Source organism: Idiotropiscis lumnitzeri, chromosome 10 (assembly GCF_059441095.1).
Source record: "Idiotropiscis lumnitzeri isolate Australia: NSW breed Sydney's pygmy pipehorse chromosome 10, RoL_Ilum_1.0, whole genome shotgun sequence".
Classification (NCBI taxonomy): domain Eukaryota; kingdom Metazoa; phylum Chordata; class Actinopteri; order Syngnathiformes; family Syngnathidae; genus Idiotropiscis; species Idiotropiscis lumnitzeri.
The window spans coordinates 21,681,594-21,708,242 of NC_142400.1; the positions used below are offsets into that span (position 1 = coordinate 21,681,594).

Consider the following 26,649-nt stretch of genomic DNA (forward strand, 5'->3'; position numbering starts at 1 on the left):
AGCTCCAGCTGTTGTGAAATGTGCGATATAAATAAAGTAGTATTTTATTGTATTGTTTGTGCTTATGCACCAAACAGCGACTCAGAGCATTCACCATTTTTGGAGTTGTTGGAGGGTTTGCTGGAGAGCGCTCCCCCTGGAGACTCCCTCGTTTTGCTGGGGGACTTCAATGCTCACGTGGGTAATGACTGTGAGACATGGAACCGCGTTCTGGAAACTCCGCTTAAGAGAGAGGGGAAGCTGTCAACTGATCACCACCTGGTGGTGAGTTGACTCCGATGGTGGGGGAAGATGCCGGTTTGACCCGATACACCCAAACGTATTGTGAGGGTTTGCTGGAACATCTGGTCGAATCCCCTGTCAGATAGAGTTTCAACTCCCGGGAGAGACATTGAGAAAATTCTGGTCCAGCGTCTCAGGAGAGGGAAGCAGTCCACCATTAACACTGTTTAAACTGGAGATGGGGTGCTGCTGACCTCGACTCGGGGCGTTGTGAGTCGGTGGAGAGAATACTCCTCAATTCCACAACACGCCGTCCATTGAAGAAGCCAAGCCTAAAGACTCTGTGGTGGACTCACCTATTTCTGGGGTTGTAAGTAACCGAGGTGGTTAACAAGATCCTTTGTGGCAAGGTCTTGGGGTTGGGTGAGATGCGCCCTGAGTTCCTAAATGATCAGTATGTTGTAGGGCTGTCATGGTTGACATGCCTCTTCAACATTGCATGGTTATCTGGGACAGTGCCTCTGGATTGGCAAACCGGGATGGTGGTCCCCCTCTTAAGAAGGGGGACCGGAAGGTCTGTTCCAATTACAGAGGAATTACACTCCTCAGCCTCCCTGGTAAGGTCTATTCAGGGCTGCTGGAAAGGAGGGTGCGTTGGGGGGTTGAATCTCAGCTGTGGAAATCCCGGCTGTGGAAAGGTGGAACAGCGCTACACTCTCTGTAGGGTCCTCGAAGGTGCATGGGAGCTCGCCCAACTAGCCTACATGTGTTTTGTGGACTTGGAGAAGGCGTTTGACCGCGCCCCTCAGGAAGTTCCGTAGGGTGTGCTTTGGGAGTACAAGGTACCAAGCCCACTAATGTGGGCTGTTTAGTCTACCACCAATGTCAAGGTTCAGTCCACAAGACTACGTCACGGCAAATAGACACATTTATGGCACGGTTTGTTTTTAATCAGGGCCGAGCTGCGGTGGGTGGCAGGCTTTAACTTACTTTCTTTCAAAAGAAAGGCTTTGGCTTGCCAGGTTAATGGAGGGGCACACTAACGACTGGCGCTGGTGATAGAGACCTGAGGTCTATGGGTCTGTTTAAATCACAAGCTTACACTGTATTTAATGAGAGTTTCGGATTGAGTAGCCCGTTGTCACACTTGCCACCGGACAAAGCAATGTTGTAGTGTATAATGAATATGCAGTACAGCTTGAAAATGCGACAATTTATTCTTCATTAAACTGGTCGACAACTCTCCTTTAAGAAATGACTGACCTTTTGCCTATTCATTTGGTAGTGTAGTCTGCCCGGCCCCCAAGAAAGAGTGCTGGGCACCGACTTTAACAACTACTTGCTAATTGTCCTTAGGGATAGCAGATTTTGTGAGCCAGAGAAGTAGGGTGTCTGTTGTATAGTTTATAGCATTTTTTGATTTTTAATTTTTTTTATTTGTTTTTGAGCAGGCCAGAACACACATTTCATTTTACTGGGAAAAAAATCAAAAATAGTAATAACAATAATAAATCAAACTACCGTGTGACGGATTTATAACAAACACAGAAATAAAAATGATCACAACAACAAACAAAAAAGACATCACCATTTGCACGCGCTCTACATATGCTGCTGAAAAAAGGAGTTGGAAGAGGTAATTCTCACCCCGGCTTATTATAGTGTTTGAATTTTGATTCTTTTTTTTTCGTTTTGAGTTTTGTTTTTTATATTTAGTTAGTTTGAATTAGTTAACATGGCAGCTTTGTTAGTTTTTATTTGTTTTAGTTTTTCTAAAACAGTTTTAGTTGAGTTTTATATTGGTTTTTGTTCCCAAAGAAACTAGTGTTGTACTTGTATGCAAAATTAGAAAAACACCATGGTAAGTAAAAATTCAATACTGGGTACAGTTTTACAGTCCACAGACGCATTACAATGAATGCAGTACATTTTACCTCTTTTAAAGTTAGATGCATGCATGTCAATCAATGCATTATCTGAGACGCTTATCCTCATGAGGGTTGCAGAGGTGCTGGAAACTATCTCAAGACAAACCACTCACGCTCACACTCATGCCGAGGGACAAGATTTAGTGTACAATCTACCTATGATTCATCCTTTATCTGTACCGCTGCTCCTCACAAGGATTGCGGGGGGGTGCAGGAGCCTATCCCAGCTATCTTCGAGCGGTAAGCAGGGGACACCCTGAACTGGTTGCCAGCCAATCGCAGAGCACACATAGACGAACAACCATCCGCGCTCACACTCATACCTAGGGGCAATTTAGAGTGTCCAATCAACCTGCATGTTTTTGGAATTTTGGAGGAAACCAGAATACTCAGAAAGAAAAACACACAGACATGGGGAGAACATGCAAAATCCACACAGGAAGGCCAGAGCAGAAAATGAACCCTGCAGCTCTGCGCTGTGAAGTCATCATGCTAACCACTCGCACACCGAGCTGCCCATGCATGCATGTATGCACCTTAACTAAATAATACAATATAATACAATTTTATTTATATAGCCTAAGCTAGGATGCCGTGTTGCAACTTCTAAAGTGGATTTGCGGATTGAATTCTTGCTAATAAGTATCAAATCCAGTTGTACAGTGTACTATCCATTTGTATACTGCATACATTTTTTTCATATATGAAACAAAAAAGGAAAGCACTATTTTAATAGCGTTCCATTACGGTTTGAGAGCATGTGAGCCACTCGATCCAATGGTAGCGTCTGTTGTGTAATAGTTACTCTAACCTGTGATGTTTCTTGCTTGCAATAACATCAATTTTAAGACATACAACAACATCGTAGACAGTGGCCCTTTTATCCATCTTACCATCCACCTACATACACGTAACTGGTCTGTTGTCAACAGACTAGTCTCAAACCGTCACCAACAGTCTGTTTAATGCTCCCAGTCAGTTAGTAAGTCAGTCAGCCCTATGGTCGCAAAACTACGGTATCTGTGTCTATATGTGTGTGTACATGTAATTTATTTTCTCTTTGTTTCTTTTCAGAGCTCAGGAGCAGCTCATGTGGAAATCCGGGCATTCCTCCTAAAGGCATACTGAATGGAACTCAGTTCAGTGTAGGGTCGAAGATCCGTTACAGGTGCATTTCTGGCTATGTCCTAGATGGCCATTCATTGCTCACATGTGTCACTAATGCAGCTGGTGTGTCAGTGTGGGACTTCCCAGTGCCAATCTGCAGAGGTAAGACTGTCTCGCATGCCAGAATGTGTGATGTAATTGTTGTAAAATGATTGGCCAGATCATCTGTCTCATAGTAGATTCAATATTTAAACCTATGCAAGAAGTAGCTGTAAAATTTAACTTGCATGTTCATCTTGTATAGAAATATGGAATTGGATTTAACTCTAGCAGTAATGATTTAGACACGTCTGGAGTGTAGCCGTATTTCTATTAACATAAACAAGAGTAAGTGAATAGTGAATACTGAGGTAATATTTAGCTCTCACTTCAGAGCTTATTTTTCATAGAAATGTGCTGACTTGACTCTGCGTGGTTTTGCTAATTTTGCCCCATCCTTAGGCACAGAACGCTGATGTTTCAAAGCAGTGAAATTATTCACAGTTCTGGTGATAACAGAAGCGACCATAAATCAGTGTACACAAATTGAATATACTCAAAACTAATTTTAAACCCCACTGCCCCCACTCCCCCGCCCCCTATTGAGTTTATTTGTTAGCTGTGCTGTCAAGCATCAGGTATATTTAGCTACGTTAAATGTAAGGAAATAGTATGTTCGGTGTGCTGGATAGGCACGAGGTGCTAATAGGGTGGGGGTGGGGTGTAATCAATGTGTTGTCAATCTTAAACTGTTTGAAAGGTTGCCAAATTCAAAAGGATCTCAATCATGTCTCTGTATTTTAAAGAGTAGATCAAAAGACAATACAACCTCATCATACCTTGTAGCAACCTGCACAATGGGGAAATCACATAAAATGACATTGCTAGCTACATCAGGTCACAGGAGTAGACTGTTGCTCTTGTTTGCCAGACCATTAAAAGACACACAATTTCTGAGTTACATTTATTCATCTACTGAGGCTGAAGTCCTTGAGATGAATGGCATCTTGGATTTATCTGTATGGCAGAGAGAAAAGGCCTTCTGAAGATTTGACACAATATTCATTTGGCCCTGGCACACGTACAGCTGAAATATTAACCATCAGAGCTTGGACCTTGCTGGAGCTGGGACTGCTGTTCCACAACTCGACTGAGCTTGGTGGCTAACAGCTGTTGGAAACATTTCAACCATTCTTTTTTTGGTCAACTGTAATTACTATGACATTCTCTGCTTTTTACTTTGACTCTGTTTACTTGTGTCTAGCTGATTATTGATAACCATGACAGTAGAAGGGTACGACTGTTAAGGATTTTTGGAGGCTGATGCAGATTCCAACATTTTTGGCAGAAGAAAATTCCAATAACTGATTAATTGGCAAATTATTTTGAATGATATATAATGAATAGGGGGCGGGACGGTGGATGACTGGTTAGCACATTGGCCTCACAGTGCAGAGGTCGTGGGTTCGATCCTGGCTCCGGCCATTCGGTGTGGAGTTTGCATGTCTCCCCACGCCTGCGTGGGTTTCCTCCGGGTACTCCGATTTCCTCCCACATTTCAAAAACATGAATGGCAGGTTGATCGGACACTCTGAATTGCCCCTAGGTATGAGTGTGTGCGCGAATGTTAGTTCGTCGATGTGTGCCCTGCGATTGGGAAAGGCTCCAGCAACCCCCGCGACCCTTGTGAGAAGTGGTACAGATAATGCATGTATGGATATAATGAATAAAAGATTGTCCCTCAACTCTCACGTCAAAGATATGAATTCCAGGAAAAGCAGTGGATTTTTTTTTTTACAATACTTTGTCCTATAGTATTCGTTAAACTTAACAGCGAAGAGTTTTCAAGGACAAAAACATTCCCAAAGGATGAACTGATGAATTTAGCTTTTAATTTAGGCCATAATTTTATGCTGTACATAAGCAATATAATGAGTGAGGTTGGCAAAACATGATTTATGAATAATGCCCTTTGACGTCACATTTCTCCTACTCCATTATTTTCTTTACGATGAAATGATGAATTATCAATCAACAACAGAGACACCTTTCATGTCCAAACATGTAATCTCTGGCAGAGTCGCGTTTAAATTGTACTCTATGATGTTGAGTGTGTGTGTGTAGCAAAGTGGACCCAAAAAAACTGACAGAGGCAGAGATACAAAAAAAAGTAGACATTTATTTAACTAAGGGAGCACGTCTGACGTGATTAAGAAAAACACCCCAAAAAAATAATAATTCACTCAATGAAATGAGCCGCAGTACGCCGATTAAACTAACTAAGGTGAATGGGTGGAAAAAGAGTAGCTTACCGCCAAAAACAGGACTAACCAAATAACGAGAAAAACAAAGCGAATACTAATAAGACAAAAAGAAAAACTCAGCCACACAGGAACACTAATAGTACAAGAATGAAAAATAACATGCACGAGTTTAGAAAACTAAAGCGAATAACAGGAGCCAGGTAGTGATGGGCACTCTGAAACCGAAGCTTTGGCGCACGTTTCAAACCCGGAAATACAATTGCATCGGAACACTGTTCCGACGCTCCGGTCAGATTGGAGAAAAACATGTGACCTGTAACGTCCGAAGCAATAAGTGTTTCATTTCATTTTCTAAATTAACTCTAGTAAACCCTGTGACTGTCTCCAACAGTGTGTGCGCGCGTGCAGCTCCTTCGACGCTCACGGGGAACTCGGTGAGCGAAAGCTCGATGAGCGTTAGTACTTCTTGGCAGCTTTTAGTTTTCAAATTAAGTGTTTTCAGTAACTGTAAGAATAGTCAGATATACAAATACTTAAATGTATGGTTTTAAAGTAGAATTAGCTCGAGTCACCTTTTTAATGGCAGCCAATCTTACAAAGAAACCTAAAAATAACTATGATGATGATTTGATAATGATTTTTTTTTATTGAGCATATAAACAGAACAGAAATGAGTCATATGTACGAGATTTAAAAGTAAAACGAAAGGGGAAAAAATGAATGTCCTAAGCACAGTTTACATGTTCAAAAGGGGGTAGAAAGAAGTAATCGATATCTGTATATACGTGTGTTGAAGATAGATAAGTAGACGTGCATACGATCGTGCATTAAGGTTCAATAAAATTCATAAAATGAATTTGACCAATGTCTTGACCAGCATTGGTGTATTTAAGTACAGTGACTGCTGTAAATCAGAGCGGAATCACAGTACCGCAGTGGACTTTGTATAATGAGTGGTGCAAAAACAACATGGAAAAAAAGTCAGATAAAACACTTCTAATTATTTTCTAATTTTGAAGACGTCCGTCCCCCTAGTGGAGACACTTCCGGTTATTGAGCTTCCGCTCATCGAGGGATCCGTGAGCGTCAGGTCGCCGCAATATGTGCATACCCTTCTCGACTGATTCAAAGCCATTCTACCCCTAACCCCGCACACCTGCGCTCCATGACAGATCCACCATTAGATAGAGCCAAAGACTCCACTGGTTCACTGGACCGAGCAAAAAAAAAATGTGTATCCACATATGTATGTGCTGGCCAAAATGTTTTTATGCGCACAGGTAAAGCAATACGCTTCCGTGCCATGTGAGCGAATTTTCTCACAATTTGGAGAAGTTGTCAGTAAAAAAAAAAGAAACCGTCTTAATCCCCAAAACATATTCTTAAATAAAAATCTTTGAAATGCATATACTTTACCTGTGCCATAGTTCTTGTTACTTTGTGTATGTAGAAATGTTTATACTTTAGTGCGTGAACATATGAGTCGTAGTATCTTAACGTAACATTGTTTCACACTTGTGTTTACTTAAGACTTCAGGAAATAAATAATTAAATGACATTCACAATTTTTTTTAGCTTGACTTTAAATAACACTGATGGTGTAGTGGTACACTCGCCGGAGTTGTGTGCGCGCAGCGTGGTTTCAGTTCCCACTCAGTGTCTGCCCTGTGACTGGCTGGCAACCAGTTCAGGGTGTAGTGCGCCTTTTGTCCATAGTCAGCTGGGATAGGCTCCAGCACCCTCCCGCGGCCGAATCCGGACCGCGCGATGGTTCGGACCGGACCCATGACCAAGCTATGATGAATTTTTTTCAGGGCGCATTCGCAAACGTTGGCACTGCAATTCTAGTTAGCAAGGTCCATGCGTGTTGTTTCAAATGAATGGACGGAGAAATGGTTGCAGCCGATTCAAAACCAGTGTGCACCATATGCTCCGAAACCGTCGCAACATTGCGAAGCGCCACTACGAAACAAAGCACCGCCCTTTTTTGCAAAGTTATCCGCTGAAGTTTGAGGTGAGCGCACGCAAAAACACCGAACTTCGAGTGCAGTATAACAGATTTTTACATTTTCGTTTACAGCCCAGCAGCATGCAAACGAATGTTCACTAAAAGTATCATGGATTTTGGGGAAACATAAAAAAAACATTCAGTGATGGGGAAGTTGTGAAGGAGTGCTTAAATACGGTTGCACAAACATAAAGGAAAACACAAAACCCAGGTGTGAAATAATCTACCAAATCCCAATGGCCCTGACTCCGTTCCAACCCAGAATTAAGTCACTGGCAGGGCAGTCACAAACTCATTTTTCTCATTAAGAGAAGTAAAAAAAATATTCAAAAGTGTCAAAGCTCATTTTGAATTACTTTTTCATGAGGACAGACATTTGTATTGATTGTGTACTGAACATGTTGACCTGTTTTACTTGGATAATTAGGCTTTCCGTTTTCTTTTAGTCTGATAACTCTTTGATTTAAGAAAAAAATGTAAAAGATGTTAACTCAATGCTTAGGACTTGATATATTTCTGCAGGAGATATTTTACTGTTTTTTTTCTGGAAGTGGCAAACTTAAGTTCCTGGAGCCACATTTTCTTTAAATGTGAAATAAACGCCTTATATTTCTTTGACTGGCAAAGGTGTTTAATGTGAACATTGCTAAATATTTTGTATATAAGTGCACTCTGTTGAAAATGACTAAATATTGAAACTATATAAAAATGTGAACATAGGCTAGACATTAAGGGAAGTTGGACTTTGGTTCGGACTAATTGGAATAAATTTTAGTCGTGGACCTCTGTGACTTTTAATTGAATACCTCTGCTGTACAGGATAAGCAGTGTGGATAATGACATGGCATAAATTTAAATAAGGTATGAGCCATTGCCTAATGGTTTTTATTTACTCAAAAACGGCCACAATAGACAAAATCCTATTGTTTAGTAAAAAGAACTAGGTATCCAATCATTGATTCCGTGTGTTTATACATAGTAATGTTTTACTGTCTAAAAGCCCCTATTGTATTTCACTGCAGTTCTAGTTTTTTGCCACCAGATGTCGGTATCACTGAAGAGAAGAAGCTTCAAACCATTTTGAACCGATTGCTTCAAATGGTTCAGTGCTTCATAAAAGCGTCATTTGCCCATCCCTTGAGCCAGGAATTACTTATATGGATAATATTGACACGATTCTGGAATAACACGAGGTACGAACACATGCAGGGAAACGGCAAAAAAAAAAAAAAAACAATATTCCGGCAACTAGCTCCTCTGTCTCAAGCACTTAAGAAGCCAACTAACGATGACGACCAGCAGGTGTGTGCTGGAGACTCCATCCATCTCACTGACTGAAAGAAAAAATCAACAGATCTGAAAACAAGCTGGATCACAACAGATGTATGGAGAGAGCGAGCATACTAAGCATGACTATGAACCTTGTCATGTAATTAGCCACACCGCTTATCCTGTACAGGGTCGTGGGAGGGTGCTGGAGCCTATACCAGCTGACTACGGGCGAAAGGCGCACTACACCCTGAACTGGTCGCCAGTCAGTCACAGGGCAGGGTTGACAGGTGGCTTGCCCAATGCTTAACGGAAGGCCATTCCAAAGGTTTTGATAAATATGCCAAGAAAATCAATCTTGTAATGTTCAACCGCCCACATTGCATGTTTTTCCAATATCATGAAGCCCTAATTCTTACTCTATAATGATCAGATGGCCATGCATGTCCTTTAGTTCAGGCTCAAAATGAGAAAACTATAGAAATTCTGAAAAATTATTATGAGATTGAATTCCTATTGGATGGTAGCTTTGTAGCGTGTGTGTGTGTAATTCTGTACACATCATTGCACACGCTCAGATAAACTGCTCTGACTGTTCATAATTAAATACTGTACATGAAGCCTGCAACTACCTGGATCACAAACAGCCTCTGTGTCAAAGTAGCCTTTTTCACTCTGACATTTTAAATAGCATTTTTCCCTAATTAGGTGAGCTGGAGCCTATCCAAAGTTACTTGCGCGAAAGGAGAGATACACCTTGGACAAGTCGGCAGCCAATTTCAGGACATCAGTCTCTTTATTCTTAATTTCCTACCAACAACACAATATAAAAGTGACATGATCTTTACCAACAATCTAACAATTACAAGTTTTCTTTCAGGAAAAGTTTTAGCTCATTTTCTTCAGTGTGCCACATCGTAAATTACATCCATCCATCCATCTTCTGTACCGCTCCTCCGCACTAGGGTCGCAGGGGGTGCTGGAGCCTATCCCAGCCATCTTCAGGAAGTAGGCGGGGGACACCCTGAACTGGTTGCCAGCCAATTGCAGGGCACACAGAGACGAACAACCATCCGCACTCACACTCATACCTAGGGGCAATTTAGAGTGTTCAACTGGCCTGCCATGCATGTTTTCGGAATGTGGGAGGAAACCAGAGTACCCGGAGGAAACCCACGCAAGCACGGGGAGAACATGCAAACTCCACACAGGATGGCCGGAGCCGGGATCGAACACACGCCCGATGTTGTTTCTCACTGTGAGGCCATCGTGCTAACCAGTCATCCACCATGCCGCTCGTGAATTACAGTGCTGTGAAAAAGTATTTGCTGTCCTCTCAAATTTCATTCAGAGCTCATTTTCACTGACCACATATCACATAAATAGAGCCTGTCTGACAAAATAAAGTTGGGCAAATATCTAAGAAAAAAAAAGCTACAACAAATGCCACAATCCAAAGAAATTCACAAACAGATGAAAACTAAAGTACAGTGAACCCCCGGTTATCGCGGTTAATGGGGACCGAGACCACCCGCGAAAACTGAAAATCCGCGAAGTAGCGTCGCACCTAAAAAAAAAAAAAAAGAAAACGGTTTTCGCGGTTAATGGGGACCGAGACCACCCGCGAAACTGAAAATCCGCGAAGTAGCGTCGCACCTTCAAAAATAAATAAATAAATAAATAAATTATATATAGCGGCGCACCTTCAAAAATGCTTAAAAAAATATATATTAAAAAGAAATATACGGGTGGAGAGAGAGAGAGTGAACACACTAGAACACTGTTCTACCAAACAATTTACTTACGAACAACCAATCAAAAACAAAACAAACAGACAAAAACAAGCAAACACTAACATAATTAGTCCGTCGTTTTGCGCAGGGGCATTAAGAGCTTTACTGCTCCTCTTCGGTTCACTAGATGCACCAAGGGATAAAGAGCGTTTGGGAGGCATCACGAATGGCTCCACAAAACTTTTACACTTAAAAAATTACTGCGAGACAAAGACTAACTAACCGCGAACTATGGCCAGAAGCGTATTGTACATACGTATACGAGATGAGCGTGGACTGATGGGCATCGGGAGAAGCTTGGGCTACTGTAGTGAATTGGCCAATTGACCAATTGCCCGTGGTGCTTACCGTATTGTATGTGCATTTCTTTGCGTTTTAAAATTTTGCAAAATGATGCAATTATATACCCCCCTGTATACAGTACACCATATAGAATACGGGTAGAGAGAGAGAGAGTGAAATTCATGTTATAACAAAAAAACAAATTATTATTATAACTTATTATTTTTTTATTCCCCAGCCATTATTTTTGTATTTATTCAATTACTTCTTTTTGTATTTATTTAATTACTTCGACTTTTAGGTTACAAAGGAACCCAGGACAACTTTAAAGAATGGCGCCATCCTCGCCTCAGTTTAAGTTCTGTGTTCATGACGCAATAGTAAGGAAGAGACAGGACAAAAATGGCAGGGTTCCAAGCCTACCCATTAAAAGCCCACCTTATGCTTGCAAAAAATAAATAACTTTTTTAAAAGGTGTGAACTAGTGTAGATATAACACAGCATATTAGAAAAATATTAAAGTGAAACTATTTACTACAATAATGCTGTAATTGAGCTATTGACGTGGTGAACGTTTGGTGAACATTTGCAACACTGATCGAACCCTGACAAACTCTGACGTGAATATGACATTCAGTTCCTTCGAAAACACTCGCAAATGTTCCCCGCTCAGTGGGGTTGATGCTTTAAGGAAGCATGCTATTTCCTTCCACTGCTTTGCGAATCACAAGATCTATGTCCTGCAAAACCAGGGATGCGCAACACCGGCCCTTGAGGTTAGTGTTTTAGATGTTTCTCTCCTCCAACGCACCAGATTAAAATAATCAGGATCTGTATCAGGCTTATGTAAAACTTGCTAAAGAGAAGTCTCAAATTTGGGTTTTTAATTAAACTGCGATTTTTGGACAAATTGGTGCTGCTGTTCAATCCATCTTTTTTGAATGTTTGGCAGCGAGCTAATGTAACGCCTCTCCATTTACAGCAGCATTTAGAAACAGTAATTCATGCCTGTGTATCTCAACTGCATTCATGTAATGTACTTAATTTTGGAGTCAGCCTAAACTCTCGCAAGCGTCTCCAGTTGGTCGGAACTGCTGCTGCTCACTCCTTAATTGAGCTTGTAAGAGGGCGCACCTAACTACAATTCTGGCCTCCCTGTACTCGCGCCCTGTTTAATGTAGAATATGTGTTAAGATTCTCATTTATCTTTAAGTGGTCTCACGCCACCTTCCCTCTTTGAGTTCCTCCACCTCGACGTACCTGCTCTGTGTCTCAGGTCAGCAGACCAGACGCTACTGGAAGTACTGAAGTCTTAACGGAAGCTCAGAGGGAATAGAGCTTTTTCTGTTGCGGGTCCTTCCTTTTGAATGTCCTTCCGTTAAACATTAAGAAAGCCCCCTTCTGTCCATTTTGAATACTCATCTTAAAGCACATTTATATATTTTGGCTTTCGACTAAGCATGAGACTCTGGATTGATTTAGTGCTATATTGTGTTTACTTTTTGTATGTTATTGTTGTTTACTTTTTGTATGTTATGTTATTAATGAGTTTCATGCCTGATTTCAACTTCATGTACATCAGTTGTATGCAGCTGTGGTTGTGTTTAAAGGGCTCTATATTTGAGAGTTGAGTTAAATAAAAGAGAATGATGATCATGTTGAGACTAAATGGCTAAAAACTGCAAGACCCTGCAAAACTGATTTGCATTTATCACATCATTCATAGATGCATAGTTTCACTTAAGGTGAATGATAATATTAATTTTTAAGAGGGAACACGCTGGAACAAACAAGAAGATGGAATTGGATAATTCATTGACATTTAATGCAGGGTCTTCACACCATTGTCAGTGGCTTGAAATTGTGCTTTTATAGGCCAGGCCACCACTTGAGACCTCTTTCCCCTCATCTAAAGCCAGTGTGTCTCCTGTGTGTTAGCAGATGGTCTTTTGATCTCATATCCTCTGGTACCCTCCCTCCCTGTCCACCAATTGTTACGTACAACAACACATGCTGTACATCTCTCCAATTGACTATTCACCCAAACTGTCTTATAACGCTCTGTCTTGTCGAGTTTTTTTAATTTTTTAATCCCTGTGTCCTTTTATCTTATTCCAAATGCTTATCTTCTTGAAACCAGCATTTGTGTGCTTGTGGCTGTGTATTGTGTGTGACATTTGTAGAAGTGAGATATAGGGTAAAAATAATACAAAAATAAATACCAGACTTTATCTCTATTTTCATTCAGGCTCTTTCTTATTAGAGCATTCTAAAACAGTGTTTTACGCCAACTTGACAGTGATAGTCCGCTTGCAGCATATTATTCTCCTCATCGTGCAATTTGATGCCATTTACAATTTTTATGATAATTACAATATCATGTGAGAATTGTAAGTCCATGTGTGTGTGTGTCTGAGCATGTGTGCCTGTGAGTGCACGTGTGTGTCCTTGTGTGTGCCTTTGTGCAGGTGTGCATGCTAGCATGTGAGTTCTCCACCAGCCGCTCACTCCTTTAGACCAATCCATGTCTGTGGACATTCATCAGATGTGGCAGCAAGACAGCAAACAGGATCAGTTTGGGACCATAACAACATAGTATATTAACACAATGTCTGTTCCATCACACTATTGGTCAATGTCTGGGAACAAATGTTTGGGCCACACTAATAGTAGTACTAGTACACTAATATGCATATATAAATGGATCTGTGGGGAAGACTACTGACTTGGACACAGTGAACTAGCGATAGGAATCTCTCGCATAAGGTAGATTATATATATATCTGTATATATATATATATATATATATATATATATATATGTATAGATATATATATTATCTCTCTCTCTATATATATATATATATGTAAATATAAATAGAGAGAGAGAGTGTCATGACCCGTGTCGGGCATGTCTGTGTTTTTGTTGCTATTTTCTTCCCTCCTTCCTGCCATGTGCTTTTCTGTTATTGTTTTGTCAGCTGAGTGGGGGCGTTCACCCTCATCACTCGTCCTCACCAGCCACGCACCTGTACCCCATTAACCGTCACACACCTGATCCCCATCCGCTCCCTTAATGACCGGACTATTTAAGCTCCCCATACCGACTACTCCGTGTCGGGTCATTGCCGCACTTCACGGACTTCCACGACCGCGTTTGTTCCTGTCAAGTTCATGCTCTCGTTCACGTCCTCGTTCACGTCCTCGTTCACGTCCTCGTTCACGTCCTCGTTCACGTCCTCGTTCACGTCCTCGTTCCCGTTACGTCCCTCGGCGTTTTGCCCCGGCTTCTGTTCCTCGTCCTCCTTTTCTGTTAGTCACGTTTTGGTTGCCCTTGTTACCTAGCACCCTGCCACGTTGTTTGTCCTTGTTTGTTTCATTTAATAAATTCCCTTCACGTTGCCCACCTCTCGGCCTCCTCACCTTTTGGGTCCACCTCCTCCTCGCCGTAAGGCGAGCCCCGCGACAGAGAGAGAGATAGACAGAGAGAGAGAGAGGGAGAGAGAGAGCATTTCACAACAGCTAGGGCTGTTACAAATCATTATCAAATAAACGAATCCCTGTTTAAACAACATAATTTAAAAGTAACTTGAATTTGATTAACTGAACTTTAGAAAGACAGTAATATTGGAAAGGAACGTATTCATTTCACACGGAAGTATTTTAATGCAATATATTTCATTTTAGAAGTAAATTGCCGAACACTAGATGTGTTTGGTCATGTGATTTAGCATTTTGATGCTCTTGCTGTTTTTTTTTCTGAATTAACCCATTTCAAGTTTTGCAAAATTATTAACCCAGGGATTATTTTACTTTGACAAATGAAATGTCCACTTTATTCTGCATTTATAATGTCTCACTACTTGGCAAAGGAAGGGTTTAATGTAGACAGAGATTATTGCATACGGAAGTGGTGGTACAGAAAATGAAACGCGAGGTCCTACCATCAGGGTGAATAATTTTGTGTTTGGAGACAAGTGTTATATATCTTATCAAAGTCATGGAGAAAGAGGATTAATCCCTCCTCAAGTACTTTTAGATTACTGATGGTGGGGATGTAAATGATCTTAGTTAAATCAGTTCTAATCCTCACCATCTTCTTCCCCCCACTGCCACTGATTTTAAAAAGAGACAGGTCCTTTTTTTGTCTCCAAACCCACAGCATGCTCTAATGATTTGCTCATGAATATATTGCACAGCATTCAAGTGCCAATTTTTTTTTTTTTTGCTGAATGTTGTTGGGAAACCTTACTTCAAATTCTGCCAAGCATCCCACTGAATATGGTAGATATTGAAATGTGAATATACCAAATATGGAAGGCATTTTCTCATTGAAAGCATTTACAACTTTGGGGAAGATTTTTGAGCTGTTCGAGGCAGCCACTGGCTCATGATTAATTGGAACATGGCTGCTTCTCAAAGAAACCTTTAAGAAATCTGATGTGTTCCTCGAGTACAGCAATTACACCCCAGCACTTAATACCATTGTCCAATCTGACTAAGTTACAACTGCAGACACATTTCATTCATGGGTGAGGCTTTCGGTCTCGGTAATTGTGGTCGTAGAAATATCGCTTTTTGCCGTGTACCTCATTTCATTAGAGACTTTGTGCTGTATTTTTATACACAGCGCATTTGCAACATGTCGCAAAGGCCAGAGTATCTTTATTCTTGTTCAAGCGTGAGGATTGCTGCCCATGTTTGCCAATTTGGCTGACGAGTCTTCACCAAACAGCATTGGGAGTGTCATTGGAGATGCGCCTGATGGAGTGATAATGTGGTGTCAGAAAGGCGTGCTAAACTTCCTGAGGTGTTGGCACAGATTGAACAGTTGGCATAAAGGGATTTTGGTCAATATGATTGGGGTGAAGGCCAACAATACTGAACTCCGAGGGCATGCGGTGGACGTCAAACTATGTGAACGGGCATCACTTTGATACATTGTAGAAATAAATTAATTGAACACATCAATACTATTATTATTCATGCTACCCCCTCTGAACCATCCCCTTATTCTATATATATATACATATATATATATATAAATATATATCCATCTTCTCCATCCATCTTCTGTACCGCTTCTCCTCACTAAGGCCGCGGGGGCTGCTGGAGCTATCTTCGGGCAGTAGGCGGGGGACACCCTGAACTGGTTGCCAGCCAATTGCAGGGCACACAGAGACGAACAACCATCCGTGCTCACACTCATATCTAGGGGCAATTTAGAGTGTTCAATCGGCCTGCCATGCATGTTTTTGGAATGTGGGAGGAAACCGGAGTACCCAGAGGAAACATATATATATATATATATATATATATATATATATATATATATATATATATATATATATATATATATATATATATATATATATATATATATATATACATATATATATATATACATATAAAGCGAGAGAAAGAGAAAGAGAGAGATACAGTTTGACTTTTTTTTTTTTGTCAAAAACAGTTTTTATTTTAGTTTTAGGTAGTTATTATTAGTTTTTCGTTTAAAAAAATGTTTGACTTATGAGCATGATTAGAAATACACAATGGTGTCAGTACTGCATTGTAAAAATTCAACAAGAATTTTATTTTAAAACATTTTTATAATGCAGGGTGCAGTTTAACTGGGCGCAGACTTAAAATTATAAAAAGGGCAGGGAAGGAATAATACGCTGCTGGCTACAGAAGCTTGCTCTTGGGACATGGAATGTCTTTCTGGCAGTGAAGGAGCCTGAGCTGTTGTGTGACACCTCCCTCCACACATCTTGTGCATTGGTACCAGCCCTGCCGAGAGGAGTTGAAACTCTGGAGTGGCCCACGGTGATAGGCATAGAGCAGGTGTGGGTATTTTAGTCCCACGTTTTCGTCCATCTTGATCTTCATTGTCAGGAAATAGTGAGTGGACCGATGTTTACAATGCTTTGCAGTTACATTTTTTTTTCCTCCATAGTTTTGCTCTAAATTCAATTACTTGTCGTTTTGCCACTTAAGACGTAAACCCTTTTAATCAATGCCTGTAAGTTGGGTGCACTGCTAGGCATGCAGCAATTTGCTTTCAATCAAAACCAATTGTTTGGTAACTTCTGTTTTTTTCACCATGATTCTCATGCATGTGCAGAGGGTTGTGGCTTGTTTGTTACCATGGGTCCAGTTGCTGTATATGCAAACGTTATGCATTTATATGCAACGTTATGTTATTTCTCAGGATATAAAAAAAATTAAAATAAATGACCAAAATAATGGGTGGAACTAGTTGAAAATGACCAGAAGTTGTTGTGACGTGTTTGACATTTGGAGATGTGGCAAGAGTGTGAATTTGGGAAAATTCTCATGAACTGGTCTCGGTAAAGTACTTAAAATTCATCCAACCATCCACCATCTGTACCGCTTCTCCTCACTAGGGTCACGGGGGGTGCTGGAGCCTATCCCAGCTATCTTTGGGCAGTAGGCGGGGGACACCCTGAACTGGTTGCCAGCCAATCGCAGGGCACACAGAGACGAACAACCATCCGCACTCACACTCATACCTAGGGGCAATTTACAGGGTTCAATCGGCCTGTCATGCATGTGTTTTTTTTGGAATGTAGGAGGAAACCCACGCAGGCACATGGAGAACATGCAAACTCCACACAGGATGGTTGGAGCTGGGATCGAACCCACGCCCGATGCCATCTCTCACTGTGAGGCCATCGTGCTAACCAGTCGACCACCGTGCCGCTTACTTAAAATCCTTCTCGAGAATTGTTTTTGTAACAAGTGAAGCACTTTTACAGCAATTAGTAATAAAATTATTAAAACTTTCCACAATCGTGTGCCCATAATTCTGAACACCAAAGCAGGGCCATCCTAAGAGCAAATGCAGTATTTTTATTCAAACAAGGGAGCTTGAGAAATGAAAATGAGTAGGGACAAGAATACAAATAAAAAACTACGGAAGCAAAAGGGTAACGCGGAAACAAAATTATGCACACATGCAGGTGGGCTGGCGGAGAACAATGGGAGCTGGATATATATATATATAGCTGGATATATATATATATAGGCGGCACGGTGGACGACTGGTTAGCACGATGGCCTCACAGTGAGAGACAGCATCGGGCAAGGGTTCGATCCCGGCTCCAGCCATCCTGTGTGGAGTTTGCAGGTTCTCCCCGTGCTTGCGTGGGTTTCCTCTGGGTACTCCGGTTTCAACAACTTTGATTATTACAAAATTTCCCACTTTGATTTCTGGACAATTCAAGTCAATTTGGGCTGATTCATGACATAAAAATCTTTAATATTTAAATGACCCTTAATATTTAACTGATTCTTTCTAACTTGGGCTCATTTTATCCATACATAGGTGGTTTGAATATTGTACAAAATATCTATGTGGTGTTACTTTTTCTGATCCTGATTTGCCCACCATGTGCATGTCTTATGTTGTTCACCATGTTCCAAGGAAGGACTTTTTGTGAATGCTCAGACACCTGCTGAGAGGTGCACAAGTCTCATTGAATGCTACAAAAATCATTCGATTGTGGTCCTTCATGATTTCATTTTAAAAAATAATTTTGTAAAGTCACAATTCATAAGCAATGTCTGATCTTCTTTGGTGAATTTTCTTTTTTTGATTCAATCATTCATTCTGTTATTATTTTGCTATCATATTTTATAATTATATTTTTTCTTTCATTAACAGAGGGGTCTGAACAATTTTGTCCATGTGTGCATGTGAAGCTCAAGCAACACTGTCTTGTGATTCCTTGTGCTGTTGTAGTTATTAGGCCAGCAACAATGAACAAATAAAAGCTCACCTTTTGTGGAGGTTTGTTTGATTGGCATCATGGAGTGAATGTCAAAGTATCTTTCTCATTCACCATCTCTAATCTCTGCAGGGATCTAGCTAAGTACAACCCTTGCACTAGCCATTATATTCTGTTTATATCTCTCTTTGAATTTCATCATTTTCCTGGTCCCTTGTGCCACTATGGAATGAGGTATGCAGGAATGATTCAAGCCTGGTGACTTTGATTTCCACTATCGATTTCAGCCGACACAGCATGACATATAAGAGTTGAAGGCCCTGTTATCATTAAAATCCTTAAGAGAAAGAAAATCAATAAAAGGAGAGCGAGCAGCATCGGTAACAGAAGAATGGGAAGAACATGTGAAAAAAAAAGATATGTAGAGTATAAGACAGCCACTAGATTAGTCAATTCATATTCAATGGCTGTGTCATACATTGGAAAAGTTTCCAATTTCACACCATTATAAGCCCTGTTAATCGCCATTTGTTTGTTTTCTGCAACATGGGGGATTGCTCAGATTTCACTAATGAACTAATTCATATGATTGGAACCTGTTTGTCCTTTCACATTGATAAAAGACCAATAGAGTTGTTTCCAACTTCATCTAATGGTTTGAGAAATACCCTCACTTTTTTCTGTTTTGAAGTACTTGACAAAAATTGGTTGTGGTTTCAATAATTGTTCTAAGTGATATGTTTCCCCCCACCCCATCTTTGTGTTTATCTGAGAGCCTTGCCATACATGTCGAAACTATTCTCTTCTTACTGCTCACTTGCCGTTTCTCTTTGGTTCCTGATAGCGGAGAACACATGTGGTGGAACCCTGAGGGGTTCCAGTGGCTTCATATCCAGCTTTGATTTCCCCAGCGGGGGCTCCCCTGGTGTTGGTGGACTGGGCAGCAGTGGAGAGTGTAAATGGACTATCCTAGCTGACCCGGGTGATACCATCTCATTGGTGTTTACAGAATTCCAAATGGAAGAGAAGTCTGATTATCTTGAAATAGAAGGATCTGAATCACCAACGATCTGGTAAGTAGAGTTTACATTTTGTTTTGGTTGGGGCTTATCACTTAACATATTGTATGTACTGTACTTATTAACATTTAAAGCCAAGTTGGGTGTTTCATCACAATGGGTGTATTATGAGTACATGCTGCTCATACTGGACTTCCAATGACTTACACTAATTGACAAGCTGGATTTTTTCTGCCCATGAATTCAGGATCAAGCAAAAACAAGACTAGAGAATTAGCATTATTTATTATGCAGTTTTTTTCCGATATGATTTGTGATTCTTTTCACTTAGTCACTTCATTGAGAATTTGTGTCACTTGAATATATTCACATAACTTTGGTTGCAGGCTCATGCTCGCTGTATTTTTGAGTTCACAAAACCCAGAGAATCCATCTTTTCCACAGCCAGCTGATTTCCTCCGAGCTGCACCACCACAATGCAATAGAGTGCTTTGGGGCAGGCTATTTGACAAAAACTTTTGTCGGTTGACAATCAGCTTGATTAAAGAAAATCAACGTTGAGTCATTTAATACGGCCTTCATGCGCATATTGCCATTGCAAAACCAACTCACTCAACTCCATGATGCCATCTGTGCGAATCATCCCGATAACATGGCTGGTCTAAAAAAGGCGCATGCAGGTGCCACAGTGACATTTTCATTTGTTGCCATGACTGGTCTAAACAAAAGCATCGCCCAATCAGCGCGAAGTATTGTCCTGTATGGCCTGCCTTAACCGAGCAGATCACAGTGGTGCAGTCCCAGATTGATACGATGGAGAATTCCTTTGAGTGATTCAATTATCAATATGGATCTTGCCAGATTAACATTTCCAACCATTTAACAGGTTATATGCTGAAACAAATTTGAAATATTGATTTGTTCTTTAATGTTCCCCTGCTGTTCCCACCAAGGGAAACATGCTCATTGTTAACCCAATTTATCTTCCATTTTATATGCTATTCATTTTGCTTGCAAGTGAGTTGGTGGACACAGTTTCGCTTGAAGACGTTGAAGCTTACGTGCTACTAATGCATGGCTTTAATTGTTCTAATATAGCTCATTTCTAGAATTCAGATCAGTCATCCCAGTGAGATGGCCATTAAAATTGGACGGATTTTTAGGAATACTGTACGTTCAACTTGGTCGGCACAAAAAAAGGATGTAATCACATTGAGCAATTGCCCCCTGCCCATAAAATTAATTGTCCTTACTCCCAGTTTTTATTTCGCTCTAACTGACTGTCAGCCAAATGGACCTTCCAGAATTTTAACATACGTATATAAAAAGGCTGAACGATTTCTTGTTTTGGGATCGAAATCGTAATCTCAGACGTGATTTTGTGATCATCAAAGATGCTGTTTTGAGGTGCTTTTATCCACACAATTGTGCACCACAGTATGGAGCTTCGAGATCGACACAATAATAGGTCTCAAAATTACTCTCTTTTTTTTCATGTTTAACTTTGATATGGGACTTTTTTATATTTGTTAAATTGATTTCATTACATACAAGATTAAGCAGACATGTTTCCATGAAAATGTAAGATTTTGATTTTGAAAAAGAAAACAGAACAACAACACTTTCTGAACCTTTTAACAGGAAAAAAATACTTTTACCCTTTAAATAACCCATTCAGAAATACTTCTATGATTTTTTTACACTCCGTTGTTATGAAGGGAGCCGATTGATACCAGAGATGGCTATACTTTACCCTTTTTTGCCGGTCCGTCCTCCATCCACAACTTGGGCACCTTCCATCCGTACATTTCCATCCTTATTCCTAAAAATTTTGCCCTTCCTCCCCATCTTCCTTTTAAAACACTTCCGACCTTACCTTTCAGCAGTCCACAACCTAACACTATCCATCCATCCATCCATCCATCATCTGAGCTGCTTTTCCTCAGAAGTGTGGAAGGGGTGCTGTCGCCTATCCCAGCCGTCTTTGGGCACCCTAATTTGTTTGCCAGACAATTGCAGAGCACACACAAACAAACAACCCACATCCAAACTAAAAAAAACTTCTCATCCTTCGGCCTTCGTCCACAAAATGGGGGTACATCCCTGGGACAGAAGGCCCATCTCTGATTAATAACATGAGATGCATTTTAGGCCATATGGATAATCCTTCAGTCACTGTTTGAAGCTGTGAAGTCGTCAACAAAAACATGAGGGAAAAAAAAAATTCTATGTAATCTTACATTTCAATCCCACGGACATATACGTAAATACAAAATGTAAAACCTGTATTCAGTTAACTTTTATACACACTTGTATTCTTAATTGCATATTTATACATGTATGACGGCAAGCAGTATGTCTTGCTTCATCAAACATTTGATAAACCTTGATAATGACCTCTTTAGTGCCCATCCTTTGTAGAGTAAAAGCTTTTAATGTTTTAATGATCTGTGATTGGGTGGCAACCAGTTCAGGGCGCACCAGCCTACTGCCCGAAGACAGCTGGGATGGGCTCCGGGACGCCCGCGAACCCTGTTAGGAGAAGCGGCTCAGATAATGGAAGGATGGATGGATGTTTTGAATTATGACATGTTTGTAATGTTACCATACATAGTGAATAATGCAATGAAGGTTAATTTGAAGAAATGGTCATTGATATTGTATTTTCCGTCTGAAAAATTGTAATTCAACCTTTTCTTAAAATCGTCCATCCCTAGTACAATGAACAGCCTGAAAATCTCAAAGTTGGCCGGCTCACCTACTAAAGCATGAGGCACATTTCAGACAAACAAACTAGACTTTTCACTGAATACTTAATTTAAGCGCAATTTACACAAAGTGAATAATATTCACAAAAAATAAGAAAAGTTCCACCTCACCCTTTCACAACTATTTTCACATTATTTCACTCACATCACTTTCTTAAAACTCAGTGGCTATGTTTACATGGACAAAATGTCTTTAATTCGATCAGTTTGGATTAAAATGGATTGAACACTCTGCTTTCTTCTGTTGAGGATACATTAATGATAGCGTAATCGTTTGGTGCCGCAGATTGCAGTGTTAGATTTGTTTACCCCGTGATACAGATCTCATCATCTCCATTTTTCACCTCCAATTACCATGAGATTTTTGCAAATGAGTTTATTGATTTCATGGTCTTCACAAATTTGGTGTGAGGCTATGTTTCAATGAAGGTGAAAGTAGTCAAGAACATCCGATTCTTCTGAGTCTGAGGTGTGTCTGGAACAATGAAGACTTCTTTGTTATTATTGTGACCTTTGAATATGATTGCACAGCCCTGCTCTCAAAGGGCACAAACAACAAGCTGTAAATTACATGTCAGCCAATGCAAAAATGTAATTGAGGACAAAGAAACAACAACTTTGCAGATAATAGATAACTAACATTTTCTTTTATGCAATATCTTCAAAGTGTTTGTTCTCTTTTCACTGCCTTTTGCTCCTAGCTCCAGGGCTTTGCCCCTTTCATCATAATAGCATGGCATTCAAACTGAAAGTTGACACTATTTAAAGTCAGTTTGAGTGTAGGTTGTGCCTGCTGATGATTACACGAGTTTGGTTTAGTTACTATTTGTACCCGAATCAATTTGCACTAATGTTAGAATATAAAACAATGAAAATGTATTGTAAAAGCTATAGTTTACTCATTTGACAAGCGCATTAATTGAAAGAGTATTCATTAAAATAACAATGCCACCACATTACTGCATTTTCAAGACTCCCATTTCTTTATTCTATTATTTCTTTATTATTATTAGTAGTAGTAGCAGTAGTTGTAGTCACTCACCCGGCATATTTGAATAAATTATGAGTGACTCAGTATATACTGTGTGGCTGGCAGACCACCGTCTGAAACTGCAACACCAGATATTTCTACTTAATACTCTGCCCCGAAGGCCATGTGTGGCCACTGGAACGCTACATTTGGAATTCAATGAGTTTGCCATGCTCTCTTCCAGCCTTCATTTGATCAAGTATTTTTTTTTCACTCAAATACCTTTAAGTGCCTCACAAAGCCATGTTAGAATCTCTGTGGTAACAGTTAATGAGCCATGTCAAATAGATGTTATGAACCAGAATCACACTTGGACAAAACCAAACACAGAAAGCCAAGCATATCCATGCCAAGAAGTTATCTCCACAAAGCCATATTGCATGTGTGTAAAGGAACAAAAAAAGTTTGCAATAGGGCCCGATGGAATGGTAGAATATTTTCTAAGAGCCTTTTTTTCCCAAAATGGAACTTTTCATCCTTTGTCACGCAATATGGACTGATGGAAATACACTCACTTATCTTTTCTTACAGAAACTGGGCCCAGTATTTCTCAAGTCATTTCTTTCCCTTGCAGTTATGCAGACAAGTGCCATGTTTATTTATTTTAGAAAAGAATAGAATAAGATAGATCTTTATTGTCCCTGCGGTGTAAGTTGGTATGCAACACAAGACAGCCAAACAGAAAAAAAAAACAAAGCAATAAAACATTTCATAACTATATCAAAAACAATGGACACAAAATGTGAATAGAGTGAAATCTTACAATTTATTTTAAAGCTTAACAGCTAATGGCAGGAAGAATCTGAGCTATGTATTGGACTTTGCCTTCTTTGAAAAGGTCCACCTTCTTATACATGTGTATATATATACATATATATATATATATATATGTATATATATATGTATATATATATGTATATATATATGTACACAGCCCGCTTCCAACTCGGAGCAGGCTTGAAGAGTGCAGAGCAAGGAATTCGATGTATCTGGTCAGCGTATTTATTTGTTTACAGCGGTGTCGATGTGAACCAAGATGGACAAATCATTTAGCATTAGGCAAAGTTTTGGTACTGCCATCGGCCACCTGATAGACTAGAGATGTTCATGAAAAATTTTTTTTAAATATATGTCAGATGAGAAGAAGGAGCCCATCCTCTTCACTGTTGTGGTGTGGTGCGAATGAAGCAGCTACATTTGGATCCTGCAATCAAACTTGCGTGAAAAATTGGGGGAGAAGTGACATTTCATCTTTGATTTGAACGAAATAATTGAGAGCCTGTACACCTCTGCGTTGGAAACCCATTTCAACCGCTTGTTCTTTTTCTTTCGGTGAGACCCATAGCTTGTGACCATAGGTGAGGGTAGATAAACGGGTAAATAGAGAGGTTTGTCTTTCGGCTCAGCTCTTTCTTGTCCATGACTGATCGATACAGTCCAATATCACTACAGAGACTGTACTAAGCCACGTGTTATGTCCAGATCCATTCTTCCCTCACGCTTGAACAAGACCCAAGATACTCGAACTCCTTTCCTTGATGCAGGGTCTCATTTCATACCTGGAGAGAGCACTCCACCCTTTGCCGACAGAGGACCCTGGTTGTCACGATCCATGTGTTATTGTTGCAGCTGGGTGGGCGTGCCCGTCGGCGCGCTACCTCTGGACTCGGCCGCGAGCGAGACGCGCTCACGAGCCACACAGCTGCGACCCATGAAGCTAATGACTCACGGGCTATTTAAGACAGCCACGCCGACACTCTCACGTCGGATTATTGACCGAACTTGCTCTCGCCCATGTCCCTTCGCTACAGTCTTCGCCCAAGTTTTTCCCCGTGTATGGTCTTTGTAAGTTTTTGATGATTTCTATGTTTCAGCTACGTTTCGGCTCGCTTTTTGTTCTCGCTTCGTGCATTGGCTCTAACCTTACCCTTTTGTGGAAGGACACTCTCGTTTTCGGTTTTCTTGCGTTGCAAGCTTTTTCTGTTCCTCGTTTTGATTTTCCTGGTGTGAGTTCTCTCCACCAGCGCTTTTCGTTCTCGTCTTCTGGCGACGTTAATTATAGACACCAAAGTATTAGTGATAGCAAGTTGTCTTGCCTATTGAGTAATGATTGTGATTTGCCGGTCAAAATAAACCCTTGTGACCCAAACTTTTCCCTTGTCAGCGTTTTAAGAGTCCACCTTCACAGCTTTCCAGCCCTGGCTGGAGAGCGGTCCTTACACTGGTCTCACTTGCTTCATATTCAGCTGCAAACTGGTCCAGTGGAAGTGGGGGCAACTAAATACTGTCGATATAATGCTGAAGTCTGACTTGTATTGCACATGAGACTTTGCTTCCCCTGTACTTTGACAATTTTTATGGGAAGAAGTCAGCTGTGTTGCCCACTGATGATTGATACCTGGAGCTTGGATGTGGATGCTTGTGTGCTGTTTCATGTTGTGGTTTGAAAGTAACTCTCCACATAAGTGTTATGGCATTTGGCATAAGTCCACCTATTTCACCTCTACGGTTTCTTTCTGTGTTTGATTCTTGTACCTTTGTATAAATGGACCGGTTCCCCGCTCATTCCTCATTGGAGGATTGGTTTCCTTCTTGCTTCTCTTTGGTTTGCCTCTGTTCTGCTGCTCGAGGCGGCAGGGACTTAACAGTGCAGCTCGCCCCTGTTTGTTTGACAAGTGTCTCCTATGCTATGTGTTTTGAGATAGTCAGTAATTGTGTCTATGTTACTTCCCTACTTCCCAAGCAAACATGGATGCTGCAGAGGACCTGAATATTTTGTTGAAAATCCAAACATGGCATATTCTTGTTTGTTTCTCCTTCATGCTCATCTTCTTCTTCTTCTTAGCAGGGAGGCTAAGGAGTGTCATCGCCCTGCAGTTGAAACATATCTCTGGTGGGGGACCGACACCCAGGTCTGCTGCTGGCATTTCAAGATACTTCTTTAGTAAATGTTTGTATGCCAGCCCAGGCCTTGAGAAAATCTCGACCGTGCTTCACTGCTTGCATGTATTGGAGTATGAGAAGATAATCTCCTTCTCCTTATTTTGTCCGTTTAGTTCCTTTGGTTAAGGTTAATATTTGTCTAACTTTGCTAAAAAGTCGTTTCCATCTGTTTAAGCCTTTGACTTCTTTCTTCAGCAAACTATATCCTGTATTGTGATTCTGGTTCT

General features: G+C 40.5%; 1 protein-coding gene across 7 annotated transcripts in view; it reads left to right on the top strand.

Annotated features, from left to right (window-relative positions):
- LOC148329655 (CUB and sushi domain-containing protein 3-like) overlaps positions 1-26,649 on the top strand; it is a 493,599-nt gene that overhangs the window by 82,240 nt on the left and 384,710 nt on the right. For all 7 annotated transcript variants that reach the window (XR_015845569.1, XM_088306210.1, XM_088306213.1 and 4 more), the window contains exons 4-5: positions 3,225-3,419; positions 19,507-19,735. Coding sequence is in view for 6 of the 7 variants with exons in the window: in XM_088306210.1 (XP_088162336.1) it covers positions 3,225-3,419; positions 19,507-19,735 (424 nt within the window). In the remaining variant the exon portion in view is untranslated. The remainder of the gene's footprint in view (positions 1-3,224; positions 3,420-19,506; positions 19,736-26,649) is intronic.